Below are 24,858 nucleotides of genomic sequence, written 5' to 3' on the forward strand. Positions count from 1 at the left end.
TAAGTAAAATGGCGAGGGCTTAGGCCCAATAATAACAAAATACAATTCCGAATAAATAAAGGTAGGCTTTGGCCCAATCTTTTTCAACTCCCGATTTGCTTCGCTTTTCTTTCAATTTTGAGACCTGTTCGTCGATTTTGATATCTAGCTAACTCGGATAAGAGGGGATATGGGCCTCCGTGGCCCAAAGGAAAATGCGAGGATAGAGTCCGTAAGGACCCGGACAAATTTCACATGCAAACACGAAAATGAGAATCAATAAGTAAGAGTTGTGAATAACATAAGAAAATTTATTATATTCTAATATTTACTACACTACCATATACTAATATTTATTACACTACCATATTCTAAAATTTATTATACTACCATATTCTAAAATCTATATACTACCGTATTTTATTATTTACATACTACCATACTTTAATATTTATATACTACTATATTCTAAACAATTACATACTACCGTAATCTAATATTTATATACTACCATATTTTAAATCTATATATTACCGTGTCCTAAAATTTATACACTACCATATTCTATTATTTGTTTACTACCATATTTTAATATTTTACATACCACCATAGTTTAATATTTATTATACTCTCATATGCTAATAATATCTACTACATATTCTAGAATTTACATACTACCAACTCTTTTAAGGGAGCAAAATCATATCATGTGCGATCAAAGCAAGAATGTAAACCGGAGACCGTAGGTGCAAACGATATGCAAATTATGATCAAATCAAATTTTATATTTATATATATATTTTTTAGTCTCTGCCAATTCCCAATTCCATGTATATTCTCATATTGACAAGTTATTTAAAGAACTATTAAAACTTATAGGTAGCAAACAGAGCCATAGGAATTTATCCTTGGAAATAATAAAAAAAAAATCGGCATGTCACATAATGAAAGGTTAACCACAAAAAAAAAGACCATGCTTGCAAATGACCTTGCAAATCCGACTCTAACAAAGACAAAATTTGGAAACTAAAGTAAGAAATTCAGATTTTTCGCTTGCACTCAATTGACAAACGGTAATCAATTTTAAACAAGAAATATTATGTGAAACATGGTGGAGACTTAAACCAAAGATCATTCTAGGCAGTGAAATTACCAAACCCCAAGACAACATAGATGAAGGAAAGGGGAAACAACCAAATATTATTATATCCAAATACATACATGAAAATGATTTTTTGGCATGCTTTGCAAAGGGTAAAAAAAATAAAAAAATAAAAATCTAATAAGAGGTCATCAAGGAAAGAGGAGACAGAGCAAACCAATACCAAAATAAAATAAAGTATTCAAGCAGTTGAGATGACCATCTCGTCTACTCACGCTACTTACTTCAAACGAATCGAAACCACCACATAGCTAGACATAAACACTAGCAAAAATAAATAACTATCATAACTCGTAGTGACATTATGAGAGAAAAAAAAAACAGTGGCATGAGCCGATATTAACAAGGAGAAAAAGAGGTTCGAGACGGAGAGGAATCATCAAGCCTTCCAGAAAATAAACACAAACAGCAACATTTGAATAGCTAAACAAGTTCCATCACTAATTCATAGTCGACACTAAATCGAAAACGATAAGAATATTCCAACGCTTAGGAGACTTGCAATAACTAACAAATAAATAGCTAACACATTAAGAAAGTAGAAAAGGTTGAACTGAGATAAGATTTACCTTTGTGAACGCAGCAAACTGAGACCGAGACGAGCAAAGAAGTAACTTTCCACTACCACAACGAGATTCCTACTCACACTAGTTGCCTCCTCTGGCTCCTAGGAGTATATTTAGTATGTATTTTAACTATTTTTGCTTAATTTGTTCTAGATATTTTCGCTCAACAAAATAATTCAAAACCCAAAAAAAAAAATCCTCCTTTACAAATGAACATAAGAGATGTTATATAGGGAGGAATTAGGGTAGATTTTGGGGGGAAAGGAATAAAAATCGGATTCAAAAGGCCAAAATTTAAAATTCAAAACTTCAAAACATTTCACCCTTCCGGCTAAACACCTTTTCTTTGAGGTTTTGACTCATTCCGAAAGGGGAAAGGAGGACAGAGGCATGCCTGCTGTACGATTTTCTGGGCTGTTGCCTCATTTTCGCATGGGAGAAGAAGAACAGTGTAGAGGTGGGGTCGGTTTGTGTTGGATTGTTGTTGTACGTTGTGCGCTGGTGGAAAGGGTATTGTACATAGTTGGTATATTATTGAAGAATGGTGGGCTGAGAATTGAATAACATGGAAATGGGCCGAAAATAAGAGGGAGTGGGGTCTAGAAATTGAAGGAAGAGGGGTTGAGAATTGAATTGAGTTGCTGAATCAAGCAAAATGGGCCTGGAATGGTTTAAGGAAAGAGGCCCAAAATTGGTCTTTTATATGGGTTTGAATAAAAGGTTAGATTAGGCTAAAATTGTGATAGGAACTAATTAACAATTTAACTAAGCAGATTAAAAAGGTGGCCAAATGAATTAATTTTAGAAGGCTCGGCTAGAATTCAAATAGGACGAACTAATACAATTAATTTACGAGCTTCTTAATCTTAATGAGATAAAAATAACTAATTCGGGAATATTAACTAATATTAAGTGAACCAATTATGAAAACATTTCAAACAAGTAAAATCCCTTTCTTTTTAAATGTTTTTTGAATACTCGTAAGAAAGCTAACAATTACATACAAAATTTATATAAAAATATTATATTTTTAAAAAAATATATATATAGTATAAAATGACTAAAATTGCTTTAAAACTTCGAAAATAATTTATTTATCTTTTTGAGTTTTGTAAAACTAATTATTCCAAATCATTGAAAATTAAGAAGCTCGAAAATTAATCTTATCGAGGAGGGTCAAAATTAGGTGTCAACACTGTGCTAGTTGACAATTTCTTTATATGAACTCTTAGGAGTAGCTGTTTTTTTTGTAGATCTGTTGACAGGGGCCTTGCCGGCCAAGGGCTTAGTTTTAAGCCGAGATATACTTGTTTGTTTTCTTAAATGCATGTGACTGCCATGCGCTAGTAGCAAATGGTTCAACAGGGTCGGCTCGGGCCTGAGTTTTGGCCTTAGGAGCCAGTTGCGCCCCTTGAGTTTGGGGCGTGTCAAGTATATTCTTCGCACGCCTTCACATCTCTTTTCTTCAATTCGACTCCAAGCTCCTTGAGAGTTCCTGAAACTTCTAATCACATGTTTTAGTGCATAATCATTGCAAGTATAACAAAATCAAGCTAATAGACTCAAGATCATTCATTATTTAAACCAATTCATGGGCAAATATTGACAACTTAGGCATATAAATACGCCTAAGATCAGTGAGGGTCATGTCTCAGGTACCGAGTACCATCGAGTCTCATATCTCAACTCGAGGTCGGGTCTCGAGTTTAGGATTAGGGTCGGGTTAAGGTCTTGTGTTGAAGTCGGGATTGGGTCTCGATCTGGTTCGAGTTAGATTCGGGTTAAATTTTGGGTATTGGGTCAAGATCGAGATCAAGGTCAAATCCCAAGTCCTAGGTCTTGATTCACAGTCTTATTTAGGTCCTAGGTTGGGGTCCAATTCAGGTCTCGTGTTAGGGTCTGATTTAAGTCTCGGGTCGGGGTCAAGTTTTGAGTCTTGGGCTAGGTATCTGCTTAGGCTCGGGCTCGGGATCAGGTCTCAAGTTGGGAATGAAGCTTGGGTCTCAGATTAGGGTCGGATCTTGGGTCAAGCTTTGATCTAGGGTCCGGGTTGGATATTGAGTCTTAGAAGGACATGGTCAAATCGACAGTATCGAGTTTGGCCAGTGTCATGTATTGAGTCCCAAGTTGGGTCACGTGTTAGGGTCAAGCTTCAAGTTGGGGTTGGTCTTAAGTCTCCTGGGGTTGGATCCTAAGTTCCAATTTGGGGTCAAATCTTGAGTTTCAAATTGGGGTTGATATCAGGTCTCAGGTCTTGGATCAAGGTATGGGTTGGGGTCATGTCTTGAGTCTTGTCCTATTAGGTCTCAGGTCCCTAGTTGGGGTCGAATCTTCGGTCCTTGATTAAGGTTAGGGTTGGGTATTGAGTCCCAAGTTAGAGTCATGTCTTATGTTTCAGGTCGGATCTTAGGTCTTTGGGTCCAATTTAGCTAAGCTTGGAGAACATTGTTTGGATTTTTCTTTTGATCTTAGTGGTATTTAACATCCTTGATAACATGGATGATATTCAACGGAAGGAATGTTGTTCAACGGTGAGGTATTGATGCGTAAAATGATTTCCAAATTTCCAAAGTTTCAATTTCATCCTTGAGGTAAAGATTATTTGAAATAACAAAGATGATAATACACTGAATATATTTGCTAACTGAAGAATAAAGAAACGACGAATAGAATTATAAATGTGGCCCTACAAATTGACGACTCATATTAGCTCATATTTAATGATCTCGGATAATCCATTGAAGAGCCTATAACAAACCCCCGGATGGGAGCTACATGCGTTACTAGTTTTTCGGTATCTTCTTCGAACCCTTTTCCCCTTTGTTTTTGCCTTGTTTCTATCGTCTTCTTCCTTATAACCTATTTCTTCTCTTCTTCTTTTCTAGGTATCAATCGCATGAAGCTGGATTAGATTCGATATACTTGTACTCATTTCTGGTATTTCTTTTCATTTGTAATTTTTCATGTAAGTTGTTAATCAAAATACAAAAAAATCGTTTCAAAAATTGTGTCAATTTTCCTGTCTATTACACTTTTATTAGTCATTTGTTAAAGGATTTGAAGGTAAATAGTGCTAATTAAGAAATCCGACACATGATTTCAATCAAAATAGTTGAGCAAACCCTGAGTGTTGAACGTTAGACGCGTTTTAGGGTTTGTGGGAGAGATTTAGGGGCATGGACTCAAAGATTTTGCTACGTTAATTCATGTTATGCCTTTTGATTCATGGGAGGTTATAAATCGAATGGCGAATTTTTTTGCAATTTAAAATGGCCAATCTATAACAAAGTCCATGTATTATGTTTCATTATTTATAATACTTTTATGTTTTAATTATTTTCTTGTACTCCAATAACTTATTAAGACATTTTCCTTCTCAACTAAAGGATCATTTGATCACATGTTTGTTATGCTAGAATTATAATGCAAAAATTGATATATAGAACCACCTATTTTAAAAGTATTTTCTTTCTTTAAATAATTTACTCCTCACATTATTAACACGGATAATAGTACATTTAGTCCCACAATTATTGATAAATTTTAATCGTAACCTTTGTGATATTTGAAAGAAACACATTTAACCAGAATAATTTCCTTTTTAATAAATTTATAAAGAAAAATATGTAAAATGTCACATAATCTCTATTGGTATATTTCTTTTTTTTAGCTCTCACAATATACCAAGAAGATGAAATCTAATAATGACACTCCATAATTCAAGTATTAAACTTATAAAACATGATTAATTTATAGGGTTTTTGATGTATTAACTCTAATTATTATTGTAAACAATATTTTCCATAAAATTAATTTGGGCCAAAAATGATAAAAATAAAATGAGAAAAAATAGGAGAGTATATGGTTGTACAAAGTCCCAAGGAGCTCGTGATCCATTTGTAATTATCACAAAAAAAATCAAATTTATTTTCAACAATTTCCACTTATTTTGTGATTAACCTAAAACACCTAAATTACTCTACTTACTATATAAGAGTAGTACTACTTCAAGAATTTAGCATTAAGAAAATTCCCATTTTTGTTTTTGTCATTAGTTTTCTCTCTTCATAATCTTGATCCTACTAGATTTTTGGGTGTTCTTGTTTTTTTTTTTTTTATCAAGAATATAGAGAGCAGCCATGAATGCACTTGCAGCTACAAACAGAAATTTTCGCCAAGCAGCTAGGATTCTTGGTTTGGACTCCAAACTTGAAAGGAGTCTTTTGATCCCTTTTAGAGAAATTAAGGTATAAAAATGATGTATATTAGTATAAAGTTTCAAACTTTTTTGAAGATTTCATGTTATGATTGAAAATCTAAGGTGGAAAAGGGGTTTTGTTCTGAAAGAACTCAATTTTTTATATTTTAGTGTAAAGTGATCAGTATTAGTGTAAAGTGATAAATATTAGTGTAATGTGATGTATTTTAGTGTAAAGTATCAATCTTTTTTGAAAAAAATTATGTTATGATTGAATCTAAGGTGGAGAAGGGTGTTGTTGTTGTTGTGAAAAAACTCAAATTTTCCTACTTTTCATTTCAAAATTTTGAGGAAACTACTGAAATGTGTTGACATGTGTGTAAAGTTTCAATCTTTTTTGAGAATTTCATGTTTGTATTGAATCTAAGGTGGAGAAGGGTCTTGTTGTGAAAAAACTCAAATTTATTTTCTTGACAAGAGGGTTTATCGGAAACAGCCTCTCTACACACAAGGTAGGGGTATGGTGTGACACACCCGACCCTCCCCAGGCCCCACTTGTGGGACCACACTGGATTTGTTGTACTGAAATGTGTTAATTTCTGTGTAAAGTTCCAATCTTTTTTGAGAATTCCATTTCCTTATTGAATCTAAGGTGGAGAAGGGTGGTCTTGTTGTGAAAAAACTTCATTTTCCTGCTTATTTTCTTCTAAATTTTTTGATGAAACTACTGAAATGTGTTAATGTCTGTAAAGTTTCAAACTTTTTTTTTGAAGAATTTCATGTTATGATTGAATCTAAGGTGGAGAAGGTTCTTATTGTGTAAGAACTCAAATTTATTTTCTTGAGCCGAGGGTTTATCGGAAACAATCTCTCTACCTCAGGCAAGGTAGGGGTAAGGTGTGACAAACCTGACCCTCCCCAGACCCCAGTTGTGGGATCACACTAGGTATGTTGTACAAAAATGTGTTAATGTCTGCGAAGTTTCAATCTTTTTTATGATTTTCATGTTCTAATTGAATGTAAGGTGGAGAAGGGTCTTGTTGTAAAAGAAGTCAAATTTATTTTCTTGAGCCGAGGGTTCAGTCAGAAACAATCTCTCTACCTCATAGAAGGTAGGGGTAAGGTCTGACACAGCTGACCCTTCCTAGATCCCACTTGTGGGATCACACTGAGTATGTTGTACTGAAATGTTAATGTTTGTGTAAAGTTTCAATCTTTTTTATGAATTCTATGTTCTTGTTGAATCTAAGGTGGAGAAGGGTCTTGTTGTGAAAGAACTCAAATTTATTTTCTTGAGCCGAGTATTTATCGGAAACAACCTCTCTACCTCTCACAGAAGGGAGAGGAAGGTCTGTCACACCCCACCCTACTCTGACCCCATTTGTGAGATCACATTGGAGTATGTTGTACTGAAATGTGTTGAAGTCTGTGAAAAAATATCAAAGAGTGGACATTTTGATTTATTTGTGGAGATTTCTGGATCACATTGAAATGTATAATTGTTCACTCAAAAGCTTAAACAAGCAGGTGGAAATATCGTTTATTTATTTGGTTATGAAGCACATTGTTTGATGGATTTACTATTTGATCAGGTGGAATGCACAATTCCCAAGGATGATGGGACATTAGTTTCCTATGTTGGATTTAGAGTACAACATGATAATGCTCGCGGACCCATGAAAGGAGGAATCAGATACCACCCTGAGGTTATTTTTTCTTGTATTCTTTCTTTAATAAAGTTCGAAATGTATGGTGTTTTGTCTGAATAAACTTTTTCCAGGCTGTATAAACATTTGTATGCCATTTAATAATGGTTATATGTAAGAGGAGAGATTGTAAGTGAAAAGAAGTAAGAGGATATTTAGGAGAAACAGACAGGAAATTATAAGTGATGAGAAAAAAAGAAGAGATTTAGTAGGAACGATAAACGTGGAGGCTAGAAAGATCATGAACAAGCACGTCTTCCGTCATTTCTTTATTACATCCCTTCGAATATTGTAACTTTATAGTTCTTGTATTTCAATGTATACCGAGTCTATGGTTGTGCTGGTTACGTTTGTACAATATTTGTTGTTTTCCAGAAGTAGAATCTGCACTGAAATGGTTAAGTTTCTTTTACAAGGTTGATCTTGATGAGGTGAACGCCCTTGCTCAACTAATGACTTGGAAGACTGCGGTAGCAGATATTCCATACGGGGGAGCAAAGGGTGGGATTGGCTGCGTACCAAAAGAGTTAAGCATGAGCGAATTGGAGCGCCTTACGCGTGTTTTCACGCAGAAAATCCATGACCTTATTGGAATTAATACTGATGTCCCTGCGCCTGATATGGGCACCAATGCTCAGGTTAGTGATACAGTTCTCTGATGTAACTTTGTGAGCATATTCTTCTCTTCGGAGCTTCAGAATATGAAGCAAATAAATGCGCTTATGTGGTGATTCCTGTGACAGACCATGGCTTGGATTTTGGATGAGTACTCAAAATTTCATGGTCACTCTCCTGCAGTTGTGACCGGGAAACCAGTTGTAAGTTTTTGTTCAGTAAATTATTAAATTCCTAATGTGCTATTACGTTCAAACATATCCTATCGGAATTAGACGAGTCATTTGAGAACCCTTTTTCACTATACTACCTAGGATCTTGGCGGTTCATTGGGTAGGGAATCTGCAACTGGGCGTGGTGTCGTTTATGCTGCAGAAGCTTTGCTTAATGAGCAGGGGAAGCATATTAAGGATTTGACTTTTGCTATTCAGGTAGAATTTCTGATTAGTTCAATTCGAGCAGGCAGCAGCCTTGATATTGCACAAAAAAATCAGTTAAAATGATGCTAAATATATTTTTGCGAATATTCTTTAGGGGTTCGGGAATGTAGGATCATGGGTAGCAAAGCTTATTCACGAGATAGGTGGCAAAGTAGTTGCAGTTAGTGATATAACTGGAGCGGTCAAGAATCAGAATGGTCTTGATATACCAGCTTTGCTTAGTCATAAAGAAGCAACAGGGAAGCTAAATGATTTCGGCGGTGGTGATGTAATGAGTACAGATGAATTGCTTACGCACGATTGTGATGTTCTTATACCCTGTGCTCTGGGAGGAGTTTTGAACAGGTACAAACCCTAATTATGAGTATGAAATATTATATCTTTGTTAATCTGAATAGCTTAGTTCTTGAATTTCTTTCCCGGTGAAAGGGTACAACAACAAACAACATACCCCATATAATCCCACAAGTGATGTCTGGGAGGGTAGAATGTACGCAAACCTTACCCATACCTTTGTGAACTAGTTGTTTCCAATAGACTTGGGTGAAAAGAAAAGTATCCCATTCAGGACTGTAAGAAAAAATATAAAACAAAATAGCAAGATACAATATACGTGTAACAATTGATAGTAATACACATTGAAAAATAAGAAATTTACGCGATAACTAAAGTTGATTGCCAAAAGAAGAGAAGGCTAGCCTTTCTCAAAAAAGAAGAGAAGGCTAGCCCCTACCTCTCCCACATAAAGTGTGACAACACTCAACTATCTTCTAATTTTTTATCCTAATCTTCGACCTCCATAACTTTCTATCTAAGGTCATATCCTCAGGCTTCTGAAGTTGTGGCATGTCTTGTGTAATTACCTCCCCCAGTTCTTCTTCGGCCTACCTCTTTCACATCTCTTTGCTGGCTCATCCTGTTAACATGCCCTAACCATCTCATTCTCGCTTACCTAATCCTATCTGCCATGGAGGCGCTGCTACCTTGTCCCGTATAACTTCGTTCCTAATCCTATCTCTCCTAGTATGTCCACACAACCGTCTGAGCCTCCTCATGTCTGCTATCTCTATCTTCTGAATGTGGGCCTTTTTTTACTGGCCAACACTCACCCACGTACAACAAAGTCGGTCTAACCACTCCTTTATAGTATTTACCTTTAAGCGTTGGCGGCATATTCTGTCCGCGCCGTACCTCAGAGGCAAGTCTTCATTTCACCCTCCCGATGAAAGAGTGAAGGTTTAAAATCATTAAATGGTCAGCCTAAATGGTATAGGCTGAGAGAACTGTCTATAGGCCAGATTAGCATGATACAATTAGACTTCTCTAACAATCATCCTCTGTAGGCAGAAAAAATATCTAGAGAAGCGGCACCGTTATAGAGAGGTTTGGCTCTAGCACTAATAGGTGGAGTCTTTTCCCTTATTTTATGTTCTTTCTAGTAAAACTGTACTAAAATGATAGTGTTTTTCTTCGTAAAATTATACTTTATTTTGTTGGATTTCAGTTTTCACTATTGGCAGAAGTAAGTATGTTCTTCCCTGTTTAAATCTGTCTTTGTCTATTCTGATTTTTCTGTGAAGAGAAAATGCTGATCATGTAAAGGCCAAGTTCATCGTAGAAGCAGCAAATCATCCGACTGATCCAGATGCTGATGAGGTACCACTTTTGCAGGTTTCATATCTGTTAGACTAGCATCTATGCTGTGTACTCTTCAAAAATGTTGACGGTGCATGTCAGATCCTCTAAAAGTAGTACATTTTTGGAGAGTCTAAGCAACATAGACTAGGATGATAATAATTTCTAACACATGACTTCCTTCTACAGATTCTGTCGAAGAAAGGTGTTTTAATTCTTCCCGACATATATGCCAATGCTGGAGGCGTGACTGTTAGTTATTTTGAGTGGGTTCAGGTAATATAAAATCTATCTATACATGACATCCTTAAACTTTCCGCTTTATATTACACTAGAAAATACTTGCAGTGTTATTTTGACCATTTACTTAAAATCTCAAATGACATTTCCCTAAGATATCAGAGTATTTAGTCAGACTTCACTATAACAATCATCCTCTGCAATAACTATAACAGCCTAGTTTTCCTTAGAACCGACTTTCGTATTATGTTATATCATATATTCTCTATAACAGTATCTTGCTATAGCAATCACAAAACATCCAGACAAACGACGTTGTTATGTAGAGGTTTGACTATATTTAGTTGGAATTCTCTAATATTTTCGAGTAGTTTTTCCACATATAAGAATATAGTTTAGTAGGTGCCCTTTCAAGTTACAACTACTTTAAAATAGACGATAATCATCAGTTTCATAATTGACGACAACTCTTATTGATCTTTCATCAATCACGGTATTCCTCTGACTTGTACTAATAACACCCTTGTTGCATTAGAATTAGGCGCCCATGTTTTTACCGTTGTCCATGAATCTCTTCCATGTTTCGTTAGATATGTTCTCTTACAATTCTGCATTATCCCTAAAACCATACGGAATACCTTTTCATGTGCAGAACATTCAAGGTTTTATGTGGGAAGAAGAGAAGGTTAACAGGGAGCTTAAGAAATACATGACAAAAGCCTTTGGTAATCTCAAGAGCATGTGTCAAACTCATAGTTGCAATCTTCGTATGGGCGCCTTCACATTGGGGGTGAATCGCGTTGCACGTGCAACACAATTGAGAGGTTGGGAGGCGTAATTATATTCGCCTATGTTGTCTAGAGACGAATAATCTTTTCCGTCCTCAGCTGAATGTTTGAATGATCTTTCTTTTCTTGTAAGAAATGGTCTAATTTTATGAACATGGATGTTGTATATTCACTGGTTTTTCTTCTCATAGCTATTATTGCTACATTTTTAAGCATGTTCAAAACATTAAGGGGACGTTTAATCCTGAGATATCTCACCTTGTTCCATCCAATTTGGTATTATTTTACCTTACCTCTCAGGTAGGATAAATTAGTCTCAGATTATAATTTCGGGATTAATTTGTCCGCGAATCAAACGATCCCTAGTTGAAGCACTATCAAATGCACATAGGATTTGAAGCTTATGATTTTGAAATTTTAGTTCTTTAAGTATGATTTTAGATATTTCATCTATCTTAATTTTTGCATTTTTCTCTTCTCCTGATTCAAACTACGTGAATTTTGATTAAAATTTAAATTTATATTTTTTCCTTATATAAACATAAGTAGAATTGCTTTCTGAATATCTAAATTTTAATTTTGAAATATTAAGTTGTTTTAATTTAAATCAACTTTTAAAAAAATAATACTCAAATTTGACTTTCAAGAAGTGAAAGTGATACATAAATTGAGCGGAAGGAGTAATAATTTGTTTATAATGAATGAATTTTTTAAGACAATACAAAATTTGGACCAAAATTATTGGGTTCGATCAAAACCAACAAAGGTATAGTCTAGTTATGCCCATGATTAACACATGCTTAATCCTCTAGTAATACACACCTATTATTAACCTATATATACCATCAATATAGTTATCATTCTGTAATATCATTCCTATATAACAATATCTTACTACAAAAGTCGAGTTTTTTATTATCAAAGATTGTGGTGAAATATTAAGTGTTCCTTCATCTTTAGTTAAAAGTCGTAGATTCGAACCTCGACAAGAAGTCACCTTTGTTGACCCCCAAAATGCGGATAACGAACCCCGAAAAATAAAAAAATAAACCCAAATTTTTTCACAAACTTTTTTTTACCTATAACCACAATAGCAATCTTTATAGGGACAAAGGACAAATATACCTCCGAACTATCGTAAATGGTATGCAAATACCCTCTGTCATATTTCTGGGACATTGGTGTCCCTACCGTCCAAAAATTAGAGCATATATACCCTTTATACTAACGGACATACACGTGTCATAATCTTATCCATCGACCCGACATTTATTAAATATCGGATCGACGGATAAGATTGCGCCACGTGTCTCTATTTAGTCTTCTGTTAGAGTGAAGGGTATATATGATCTAGTTTTTGGACGGCAGGGGAATCAATGTCCCAAAAGTATGACGAAGGGTATCTGCATACCATTTACGATAGCTCGGGGTATAATTGTCCTTTTTCCTATCTTTATAACATTGCCCTCTTTATAACAACCTCACTCAAATATTAATTATTTTAATTTAACTGTTTCCCACTTTTATTGCAAGTCATTTATTTTCTTAGTAAAAAAAGCAATACTAAATGCCTTATTGTTACAAAGTCACATATATAAATAGTATCTCTAAATTAACAAATAAAAAGTCTAGTATTTTGACCAAATATTTTAAATATTTATACATTGTTGGACAAAAAAAATATTACATTGGTACATACTTTGATAATTAAAAATATTTCCATCTAAAGATTTCTGCATATTTGTAATTTCATTAGACAAAAGTTTCCATCTTAGCTTTCTTTTGAACTTAGATATAATGCTTTTGCCATAATACTTTAAATAATTTTGTTGTTTTTAATAACATTATAAAAATAAGATTTTTTTTCATTTTTTTTTTGTCAGATTTAAATGTCTTACATAAGTTCAGCTTAAATTAAAGTTCTATTAACTACCAACTACAATTTAGTTGAGGAATAATAAGATCATTGGTATCCCATGAATATCCAACTGATTAGATGTTATCAAGAGAGAATGTGCATGTGTCAAGTTTCTATTAGGGGATGTAGCATAAAAATTCACGTAAATTCAATAGTTTTTCTATATATGTGTATGTCCTTATAAAGTTATCAACAATATATAAATTTTGATTGTGAATCCATTAAATTGTATATTGATTATTTTAAATCATTATAAGAATTAATAATTTTCAAATCGTAAATCCACCTCTAATTTTGACATCTCTTTCATCAATTAAACAAAATTCTTTTAAGATAACTTTTTTTTCTCCGTTTGGATATGTTCGTGATGACATGTGTTAGTTTTAGGTCATAATAATTTCATCCAACTACACAAAAGTTAGAGTTTCAATCCAAGTGATGAATGCTATTTGCACCATAAAAAGTGATATTGTGCATAGTGTGTTAAACATATAAGTCAAAAAGATCACACCAAGATTTGTGATGGATGACTGAAATTTCTACGCTCTTAATTAAAATTTTCAAATTAAAATTTTGAAAATGAAAAATATTTTTTCAGTGAGCATATTATCATTGTAATACTATTCGATGCAAATTCAAATTAGTATGCAAAAGAACAATAATAAGAAGAAAAATGTGTGTATGTCTTCCTCCGATCCTTAATCAAAGATTGCACATGTGAATTAATTCGAATCTCAAAAGAGAAAAATATATCGTTAGCGCTGAGCACCTTTCTCTCATAGTCTATATGGTGATAATTCAGTTTAGTAGCCTGACAAATAAGCAAAAGGGCCATCCTAAGAATCAAGATGTATGATGATTTGTTGAAATTTCGTTATAGTTCATCAAATTTTTGAGTTTGAATTTTTAAAATGAAGAATATCTCAATAGCGATTATTTGGCCTTGCAATAAGTCTATTTGGCGCAAATTCAAATTAGTAGCCTAACAAATAAGGTGGCCAGTTAGTGAGATCCACCACCATTCTCCCACTATAGATATATATATCAAAGGATTCTCTACTTAATACTTCATATCCCTTTTTTCATATTTACACATATGTCTTATCCAAAATAGTTTAAAATAAAGAAGTTAAAGTTACATAAATACACACACAATTTTTTTTTACATATATATACCGATAGTATAAACAAATATTATATAATTAGTGCAAGTTATATATATTCTTATTACGATATCTTTCATATCACAATATCAGACCAAATATAAAGAGTTTTCTGTTATTATATATCAATCACTATTTAATGCGATAAGGTAAATATTTTTTAGATCGTTAATATACCTAAAATTAATTAAAATTCAACTATAATATGGGTGGAAGGTGCACCATTAATTAGTCCATTATATATCTCTTCTTGACAAGTGCATGTATAAGGTCCATGGACTTCTTTTAGTGTCACGGGTCCATAAATAAATAAATATCCACTATCCTCATGTACAAATCTTATAAGTCACAATTTTGACCAACAATAACAACAACTACAAAAGAAGAGGATATTAATATTGTTACCATAATAATGCAAAAAAACACTTCTCATTTCATTCTTATGATCATTTTGTTTATCACACCTCATTATCTAGCCTTCAACACCGGTGGCGGAGATGGTGGAAGGGAGATGACCACCTCGGAAACATCTCCATCCCCTAGTGGTGGTGAAAGTGGTGCAACACGTGGACCTAACTGGGATTACAACTGGGGTTGGGGTTCTAGCCCTGGAGGAGGATGGGGTTATGGCTCCGGCTCAAGTAGGTCGCCTAATGGGCTAGGTCGAGGCTGGGGGTTTGGTTTTGGGTCCAGTTCTAGCAATGGATATGGTTATGGTTCTGGTGGTGGTGATAGTAGTGGCTATGATAGCGACCTCGCGCCATCAATTTCAAAGGAGAGAGATAATTGTGGGTAGTTAAATATATTGGATGTGTTCTACTTATGACATGTAATATATATATTTGTTTACATAATATTAATCAAGTATTGTGAACTTTAATGTACGTGTTATAATAGGGTTGATATGTCTAGTATACCGTGAGAATATAGTAAATGACTATAAATGTATAATAATGGAATATATATATATATATGATAAATATAAATGTTTGCAAAACATTTTTGAGTTTTGTATTCTTATATATAAGACATAATAAAGATTATTATTAATTCCAGTGTGTTTGATTATGTTCTTTGTGTTTCTACTGAGAACTTGCAGTATATAATTAAAAATAATTTTAACAACAATTGACTGCTTCACCTATCTATTCTATTATGAGCTGGCCGGCTTAGCCAAGTTTAACTTATATGAACAATGACAATATAAATTATTTCCAACACAATTAAGTTAACCAAAAGTTATTTACATTTAACTTTCCATTAAAATAAAATTTACAATCTTGACTTGTTATTAAAAAAAGAAAAGATACTTGATAATTTTTACGCTATTGATGTATATTAATTATTTAAAAAAATCTATTTAATAAATAACATGATTATATAAATATTCTATAAAGAACTAGTCAGATCCTACTTCATTTATTTCGCCTTTTTACTCTCTCACTTTTTTTTTCTTTTTACTTTTTCAATATTTAACCAATAGTTGAGTTAACACAAAAAAAAAAAACTATAGCTTATCGCGAAAAAAAAACATTAAAAGATGTATAGATCATCGAGCACTACTCGTGTCCCAGACAATTATAATTTCACGAGTTATTATTCATCGTCCTCTATTTCATCGTCCTCGTTAACAAAGGTGTCTCCGGCGCTACGAGCATTGTCTTTAGAAGCTAGTGAATTATTACCAATACATGAACCACTCTCTGATATTTCAAAAAAGGAAAAATCTCATGCAAAATTTGCAGAAAATGCTGTTCATATAATACCTTTTGTGTTATTATTGTGTGGATTTATCCTATGGTTTTTTTCTAATCCAGGTAAATTAATTCTATACATTACTCTAATTTTTTTAATGATTTTTTTGAATTATTAATCAATTAATTAAATAAAATTGTTTGTTATTTTGTAAAATAGATATTGATGCATCAATATTGAAAGGAGAAGGAGTTGCTACAAGAATAGAAGGATTGACCATAGAGGGAGATCTCGATCCTGATGGAACGCATGTTACTAATTTACCCCTAGAATCGAGGAACCGCGATTTGATAAAACAAGGGCAAAGTCGTCAAAAGTCCTATACAGAAAAATGATTTTGTTTTCTTTTCACTTGTGTTTACACTTTTTTTTTTTGGGACAAGTTGTTACTAATTTGATAATCACTTCAAATATGAAAGTTTCATTTTGTCTATGTATTGATGCCTTTGGTAAAAGTTCAAATTTATATGGTGGATCAATGAAGAAATATCAATTACTCCCGTCTCAATTTATGAGGCACTTTCTTCGAGAGTCTTTGAGCATGGTATCTTCAATTTTTTTGAAATAAAATTTATATATTTATAAACTACGTAAAAAGTACTATAAGTCACGATAATTGACAATTCAAAATATTTAAAAGATATATGAAAAATTTACGATCAATGATTGACTTCTTTAAATCTCGAAATCTAAAAAGTATCGCATAAATTGGGACGGAAAGAGTACTATCTTTTAGCTTTTGCTGGTTTAGCCCAATGATTTACAAGGCCGATTCTTTGGAAAAAGTTTTTTGTACACACCCATTTACCTTTATTCATTAAAAAAAATAAAAACTACACATCACAATTTATATGTTGTGTACCTAATGGTAAAGGATAAATGCAATTTCTTGTTCAAATAATTATTCAGAGTTACTAAAGCTCCTCGTAAGAGTTGTTGGAAAAATTGTTATAGGTTGATTAATTGTCCTTTGTTGTTCAAATTGAATTGTTTCAATTTTTCTTATCGTTTGTAATTTTCTAATTGTTCCAAAATCTTATAAGTTGAATTAATCAAATTTATTATTTCTTATTTTATCTTGAGTATCCCTTCAAAAACTTTTCGACTTCGATCGGTTACTACTTTCTGTAGGTAAGAACGAGCTTTTTCGTTCAAGTTTAAGAACGCGATAACTTGACACCAAAGTCTAAAATTAGTTATCCTAAGAGTCATATATAGCACACCTTAATACCTGAAAAACTATAAGTCAGGTTCCTTTGTATCGAATTTCGATGTTTTCATTACTTAGGATCGTCTCGACCATAAATCTACTAAAGCAAACGCTTGAGGCTCAAAGGTTAACAATGAGTTTGTTCCTATCTGTTTTTGGCCAATAGGGCGTGTTACAATCCTTGTTTCCTCACAAGGTTAATTAACAATGAGTTTGTTCGAGTTGGAGATTTCTTTGTCTGTGGCTTAATTCTTTCTTTAGTTTCTCAATCTTCTTCAAATGAGTTTCACACTGATTACAACCTGCACCAGCAGCCTCCTTGAGTTATGTACATTGGTCTGTTGTCGATTATAGAAGTCATCCGCCTTGTGAAAAGATCGATGGAGAAATATAGGAGATAATTAGGAACATGGACTTTTACATATGGTATTTATTGACCTTGGAAGGCCTATGATAAAGTCCCGAGGGAATTCTTCTAGAGACAACTAGAGGCTATAGTGTATTAGTAGCTTATATTAGAGCGCTAGAGGACATGTATGATGGAACCAAAATCCAAGTTAAAATGGTGTGAGGAGACTCAGAGCACATCCCAATTGAAATCGGGTTTCACCAAAGATTCATTAATCTTAGCCTATTTCTATTTATTTTGGTGATGGAAGAATTAACGTGGTATATTCAAAATGCAGTGTCATGGTGTATGTTTGCGGATGACATAATATCTGATGAAACACACATCAAAGTTAATGCAAGGTTGAAGGTGTAGTAGAGACAAACTCTACAGTCTAATGAATTCAGGTTGAGCAGGACTAAACGAAATATTTAGAGTGTAAATTAAGTGATACAATACATGGCAGACGTATAAGTGAGACTTGACACACAGACTATCCCAAGAAAGATAGTTTCAAGTATCTCAGACTTGTAATTCATGCAAATAGGGAATGGATGATGATGTTACACATCATATTGGTGCATCATGGTTGAAGTTGCAGACTTGCAGCTACCCTTCAGAGTCTTATATGGTAAAAAAATGTTATCTAAAATTAGGTATGTTCTACAAAGTGATGGTTAGACCAATTTTATTTTATGGGGTGAAGTTCTAACCAATCAAGAACTCTAATATTCAAAGAATACAAGTCGTGGAAATTAGAATATTGTAATGGATGTGTGGCTATTTTAGCGATTCGGATCAAATAAACACACAATTAAATTGCTCACAAATTATATTTAGAGGATCATTTTGAACTTATCCAAACATAAGGTACCAATTTTATAATTTTCTCATCCACCTTAACAACTATATATGTGGTCCAAATAGTTTGATTCAATTAATTAGTTGGTGCCCATATATATATAAATTAATTAATAATTACTCTACTTCCACACATTTTGATCTCTCTCTTTCACGCGCTGTCAACATTTCTCCTCGGCGATTTCCGGCGACGATCCGATTTTCCGGCGATATCCGGCCGTAGAGAACAGAGACATCCTGGTTCCCTTCGCCTTTGGATCAGTCGACTTCTTCGTTTCGCAAAATCATGAATCCCGAATAGTTAGTTACCCTTCCTTTCTCCTTTGAATTACATTTTTAGCATTTGTTTTTTGTTGATAAAATTGTTTGAATATGTTGATTTATGCCGGATTTGTTGATTGTGCTCTTTAGATCCATGATAGTTTTAAAATTGGGCATTTTTTTTTTATAATTGTGGTGTTCAGGGCATGTTTAATTCTCCGGATTCGGATAATTCTGTCGACCAAGGCTAGAATAGATGGGAATAAACTTGAACCCGAGATACCTTTGAGTGCTAATATTGGTCATTTACTTTGATTCTTATTTGATGATTTACGAGTTTGGTTGTTAACATTTTAGTTTTTAGTTTCTGTCTATTATCCAAATCAATTCGGGAAAGGGGAATAATGTGAGTTCTCTCTGTGCATTGATTTATCTTGCACTTGTGCTTGTTGGCTGTAGTAGGCTGCCCCATGGATTGGATTAGTCCAGGTACATTCAAGTTGGCTAAGACACTACCATAATCAAAAGATAAAAAAGGAACTGTCTTTATCACTTTTTTGACTTAGTCGAGGTGCTCATAGAGAACTTTTGCTGGATTTGATTGATAAGGATTAGATCACCATGGTGTCTGGGGCAACTTACATGGGGTAGCTACCGGGTTCCTCTATCTACCAAGGCTTTAACAGAGATAGGCCGCCACTGCAGATAGGAAGAAATCACCTAGTGTTTTGCCGACACTAGAATTTGAACTGTGACCATATGGTTCTCAACCTACTTCATTTGACCCTTAGGCCACACCCTTGGGTGCAATGTTCACTCATTCTTGCTGGTTACTAGTTTGCACCTTGACCTAAAGATGCCAGAAGGTTTACTGGATGTGACTTGTTTCTTAACAGTTTCCTTCATGAAAATCCATCTGCCTATAAGGTTATTGTTATTTTCAGCTCAAATGGAACTTAACACCATCTCTTCTTATGCTTTCTGCAGTGATTACTTGTTCAAACTTTTGTTAATAGGAGATTCAGGTGTTGGAAAGTCATGTCTTCTCCTGAGATTTGCCGTAAGTATATTCATCCCACTCAATAATGTCTTACTTTTAGTCACTCCTGCATCTGAGTTGAATGTTACTTGCATGATTCTTATAATGGCTGATATAAGCAATGAAACTAGGAAACTGCCCATGTTGATATGTGCTAGTGTATTTAGGAGCAGATATGAAGGTTGCCCCGTGTTGCACAATTAGGTCATGACCATCCTTGTGAATGCCACATTTCTAGTTTATTTGTCTTTTGTTTGATATCGAGGTCTGACCCTTCTGTCAAAACACATTTGGATAAGCTAATAAAAGCTTAAAGCAACAACTGAGAGTTGGGAAATAGAGAAAAGGAAGAAGTTACCAGTTTCAAAAAAAAAAATAGAGAAAAGGAAGAGAGCAATTGCCAGCATTTCTTGGGCTGTGTGGAAAGAATGAAATCATATATGCCTTGAGGATAAATGTACAGTCAATTTTTATTTCAAATGTCTGCGGTTGTTAAAATCCTGGTGTAAATTGTCTTTTGATATTGATGTGAACTCTATTACTGATGCCGTTTTACTAAGTTTAGCATTTGTGATGGGCATTGGATTTAATGGTTTTGGAAATTTCTTGCTTTGTGTCCGAACAAATGTGTTACATTTTCAGTTCATTATGTCTTATAAGTTGATTAACTGTTTCCTTATCTTCTGATGCAGGATGATTCTTATTTGGACAGCTACATCAGCACAATTGGTGTTGACTTTGTAAGACAAAATTAATACTAGTGAAGTTACATATACAACATTCTTACAGTTGGTTAAGTTCCTAATTTTATGTTGCAGAAAATACGTACTGTGGAGCAAGATGGGAAGACTATTAAACTTCAAATTGTATGGTTTTCTTGTCTTACTTTTTTCTTTGAGAATTGACATTATTTAGTTAAATATTTTCATTTGGAAAGGTGAAGTAGCTTTAGAGTAAAAAATTAGCTAAGTGATGAACACTTCTTTTATTTCTGTTGAAACATTCTGTGTAGTTTGCCATGGATTGATTAACTCACTAGCAATCTTTATTTTAATTCTTCCATTCCGATATCAGGTGTTCTAGGATTGAGTTGTGTTCTATTACAAGTGAACATGATCTGAATTTATGCAGTAGTTTTTGTTTCTGTCATTATGCATTTTCAAAGTGAAATTTAAAGTCCTCGTCTGTGTTGCATTTGCCAGTGGGACACTGCTGGACAAGAACGTTTCAGGACAATCACAAGTAGTTACTACCGTGGGGCACATGGCATTATAGTATGTTTGCCTGACTCCTTTGTAAAGCAATCAATCGGTTGTTTTTTTTCCTTTTCGCTTGATGAAATCTTTTTTTCTTATTCCTCTTTTTTGAATATCCTGGCAGATAGTTTATGATATAACTGATCAAGAAAGTTTCAACAATGTTAAGCAATGGTTGAGTGAAATTGATCGCTATGCAAGCGAAAACGTGAACAAGCTTTTGGTTGGAAATAAGTCTGACTTGAATGATAACCGAGCAGTGTCTTATGATACAGCAAAGGTTAAGATCTAGCATTCTGTTCATTTTCTTTTTTGAGTTTGTCCTTATAGTACAATGCTTGATTGACTGAAATAGTTCTTGATTCACATACAAGGCTTTTGCTGATGAAATTGGCATTCCATTTATGGAGGCAAGTGCAAAGAGTGCCACTAATGTTGAACAAGCTTTCATGGCAATGGCAGCTGAAATAAAGAATAGGTATTTTCTGTTTCATTATTCTGGTTCTGTTGCCACTTCTTCGGGCTGGGTGGGGGGTTCTGTCTTCAGTGAATTAGTGTTTGACGCTTTTTACTACTTGATACAGGATGGCAACCCAGCCAACATCAAACAATGCAAAACCACCCACCGTGCAGATACGGGGACAACCTGTGAACCAAAAAAGCGGCTGCTGTTCTAATTAGATGTCAGATTCTGCTAGCTAGAATTGCTTCCAGAGTCATCATTCCAATCGCAATGCCTTGTTTTCGAAGCTGTGCCAGTTCCATTCTTTTCATCTACCGGTATTCAACTGGCCTATACAACCCACAAGAATTGCTTTTCAAGTATAGGACTCTTTCTCCCTCCTTTGATATTTTCACTTCGTTGCGTTTCCATGTCTAAGTTGCAGTGTTTATTTCTGCAGTTTCAGGCATAATATATGTTTTAGAAGTTGGTTTTTTAGATGGGGATATATAGTGGATAGAACTGTAATGCTGTTGTACTTTACTATTATGAACTTCAAATAAATTGCTCAGCCAAAATGTTCTTGTGAGACGTTTCATATTTTTATGTTATGTGGTCTTGAAACAACAACGATTAATCCAGAGTCGTGCCATGTAGGATCTTATTTGGGGGGAAACGCCCCCTACCAAGAATTTTTTCATAGCCAGAAGTCAAATTCGAGCATCTCATACCTTCAGTATTTTTATTTAATGAATTTTGAGCTTTCATAAAAAGAGATCATGGTATTTATTTAAACTTGTGATAATCTTCAATGGATTTGTTGATGTCTTATGTTTCAACAATTTTGAAATACTGCATGCTTAAAGTGAAAAGTGATAGAAACTTATATTTTGTTCTTTCATATACTCTTATTGTCTCAATTTATATGGGATTGTTCGGATTTCGAAAGTTAGATGAGCTTTTCTTTGCTCATAATTTTTTTTTGTGTTTTAAATATTTTTAAATTATCAATTATTGTAACATATAGGTATGTAGTTTACAAATATGTAAATTTAATTATTTTTTTAAAATCCAAAATTTCATGTTCGAATGCACCATCAAAATTTAAACAATTGACTCTTGAAAATTTAAAAGGCGTTACATAAATTTGGAACATAGGAAGTATAATTATTTACTCAAAAGCTTTGATTTAATATAATATTAATGTTATTTTATAAAATCTTGTATTACATAATTTGACATACACGTGCAGCGCACATGTCAAGAAACTGATTTATCATGCATTTTATTCACATTAGCATAAGAAGTACTCCTATTTTGTGCAGATCTTTCACCTAAACGGTCTTATTAATAGCACTACTCTTAACTTTTTCCGTCATTGAATAAGAACATTAATTTTGGTCCTTGTAATACCTGGATCAATACATATAATATTTAATCAATTGAAATATGTGTCGTTGATCCTTCAACCAATAAAACAAATATATTCAAGGAAAAATTGGATATAAATCGATGAAACATAAATGAATTCAGATATTTTGAAACTTACTAGCAAGAGGTGTGGAGGGATTGTTGAAATTCCTTCCAATATATTAACCACAGATCTTGGATTCGAGTAATGAAGATAAATAACTTCATGATAATTCCACTTTATCTCCGTTAGTAGATCTTTCAAACCTGAATTTATATTAGTCAAGCTACTAAATTTCACATACGCGGTATCTAAAAAAGTAAAGAATTGAAACATGAATTCTAACACAAAAAATACTATTAAGGAAAACTCAACTTTCAAAAATAAACATAAAAAAGGTGGATGCTTATTTTATTTGATTTCCTAAAAAAAATTATAAGTGTTTAATATTGTTCCTTTAAATAAACTCAAGAAAAAAGGAAGAAAAATATCAAAAACTTAATTAGAATTTAGAGAAAACGAATAAGGAACCATTATTGATATTGGTTTATGAGTTTTGACAATTTTAGTTTTTCAGAATGGACAAGACTGTTTTTGGTATACACATTACAAGTGAATTGTTACTTAAAAATTGAGAATATATAATAAGTTTGGTTTTCAAATTTCTCGTTTCTACTTGAAAACTCCGTCATATGTTAAGAGGGGATGCTCCTCCCTTAATCAGAAGTCTCAAGTTCAAGCTATTGGCAGATTTTTTTTTGATGGGGAGCGTTTCTCCCAAATGAGACCGTACATGACACGAATCCAAATAATCGAGCTTCAACACGGTTATCAGACAAAATATTTGATTCTAATTTTCTCTTCTTTGGTTTGGAATTATTATTATTTTTCATCAGTTGATTTGGTTATGTGGAGAGATGCATCAAAATCAACATTAAGCTTTGGAATTGGAACCTTTTTCATCATATGGAACTAAATCCATCTCATCACACGTCGATTCAAGCTAGCAGCTAAGTGTGCTTATTTTTTTTAATCGGTATACACATGTTATATATTAATTACACACACAATATATATACTAGTATCTCAACACGTGTTTTGCACGCATACCCTATTTTAATCAATTTAAACTTTTTACTAAGACGGAGGAAGTATACAAAATTTAAGATAATGATTTAAAAAAATGTAAGCTTAAACTATGAATGATATTAAAATAAAGTAATTAAAAGACACATCAATTGTAACTATACCTAAAGTAGAAACAACTATTGAATCTGGACACATGCTTTGCACGTTTATTCTGTTGGATTTCAATGTAAATATCAAACATCGGGTGAAAACAAAAAAGACTACATAGTATTGCTTCAGTTTATATGAACTTTTCATTTTCGATACAAAACATAAAAATATAAGAAAAAAACCTCAAAATTATGCAACTTTGTTATTATAGCAGATAAAGTTTAATGACCACAAGTAAAATCAAAGAAACAAGTCCTTGGAGACTATGAGATGGTGCATTCATTGCGGATGTTAATTTTGAGTATATTGAGTCATTTGTGTTGCCTATGATACGTTTGAAGCTTTAATTTCACATATGATTGATGAACTTTACTCTTGTATCAGTAAAGTCACAAAATTGAATTAAAATCAAACTTTAAAGGGTTCTCTTCACACAATTTCTTCTTTAAAGGGTCAATTGAAGAATATAATTAACTAATAATGGCCAAAAAGAGTTAGAAGTTATTAACATAACTATTCTTTAAATGATAATATTTATTTATTTAATGAATTATCAATAATTATCCTACATCATATAGAAGAATGT

General features: G+C 33.4%; 3 protein-coding genes across 3 annotated transcripts; all 3 read left to right on the forward strand.

Annotated features, from left to right (window-relative positions):
* Window positions 1-5,688: 5,688 nt before the first annotated feature.
* On the forward strand, window positions 5,689-11,577 carry LOC102586580 (glutamate dehydrogenase A-like). The gene is made up of 9 exons (XM_006365276.2): window positions 5,689-5,954; window positions 7,498-7,611; window positions 8,028-8,249; window positions 8,355-8,429; window positions 8,541-8,657; window positions 8,761-9,011; window positions 10,247-10,322; window positions 10,491-10,577; window positions 11,194-11,577. Exons 1-9 carry the CDS (start codon window positions 5,847-5,849, stop codon window positions 11,377-11,379), a joined length of 1,236 nt encoding a protein of 411 aa, XP_006365338.1. The 5' UTR covers window positions 5,689-5,846; the 3' UTR covers window positions 11,380-11,577.
* A 3,152-nt stretch (window positions 11,578-14,729) lies between these two features.
* Window positions 14,730-15,397, forward strand: LOC102586919 (glycine-rich cell wall structural protein 2-like). The gene has a single exon (XM_006365277.2). It carries the CDS (start codon window positions 14,823-14,825, stop codon window positions 15,204-15,206), a length of 384 nt encoding a protein of 127 aa, XP_006365339.1. The 5' UTR covers window positions 14,730-14,822; the 3' UTR covers window positions 15,207-15,397.
* A 3,341-nt stretch (window positions 15,398-18,738) lies between these two features.
* Window positions 18,739-22,228, forward strand: LOC102587256 (ras-related protein RABD2a-like). Its single transcript, XM_006365278.2, has 8 exons — window positions 18,739-18,924; window positions 19,873-19,945; window positions 20,617-20,664; window positions 20,743-20,790; window positions 21,127-21,198; window positions 21,305-21,460; window positions 21,555-21,658; window positions 21,765-22,228. The coding sequence occupies exons 1-8, from the start codon at window positions 18,911-18,913 to the stop codon at window positions 21,859-21,861; spliced, it is 612 nt and encodes a 203-aa protein (XP_006365340.1). The 5' UTR covers window positions 18,739-18,910; the 3' UTR covers window positions 21,862-22,228.
* Window positions 22,229-24,858: the final 2,630 nt, after the last annotated feature.

This window comes from Solanum tuberosum, unplaced genomic scaffold, assembly GCF_000226075.1.
Source record: "Solanum tuberosum cultivar DM 1-3 516 R44 unplaced genomic scaffold, SolTub_3.0 scf00543, whole genome shotgun sequence".
NCBI lineage: Eukaryota > Viridiplantae > Streptophyta > Magnoliopsida > Solanales > Solanaceae > Solanum > Solanum tuberosum.

Coding starts and splice junctions, on each gene's coding strand:
- LOC102586580 (XM_006365276.2), top strand. CDS start 5,847: ATGAATGCACTTGCAGCTACAAACAGAAATTTTCGCCAAGCAGCTAGG. Junction 8,250..8,354: donor ATATGGGCACCAATGCTCAG/GTTAGTGATACA, acceptor TTCCTGTGACAG/ACCATGGCTTGGATTTTGGA. Junction 10,323..10,490: donor CTGATCCAGATGCTGATGAG/GTACCACTTTTG, acceptor TTCCTTCTACAG/ATTCTGTCGAAGAAAGGTGT.
- LOC102586919 (XM_006365277.2), top strand. CDS start 14,823: ATGCAAAAAAACACTTCTCATTTCATTCTTATGATCATTTTGTTTATC.
- LOC102587256 (XM_006365278.2), top strand. Junction 20,791..21,126: donor AGACTATTAAACTTCAAATT/GTATGGTTTTCT, acceptor TGCATTTGCCAG/TGGGACACTGCTGGACAAGA. Junction 21,199..21,304: donor GTGGGGCACATGGCATTATA/GTATGTTTGCCT, acceptor ATATCCTGGCAG/ATAGTTTATGATATAACTGA.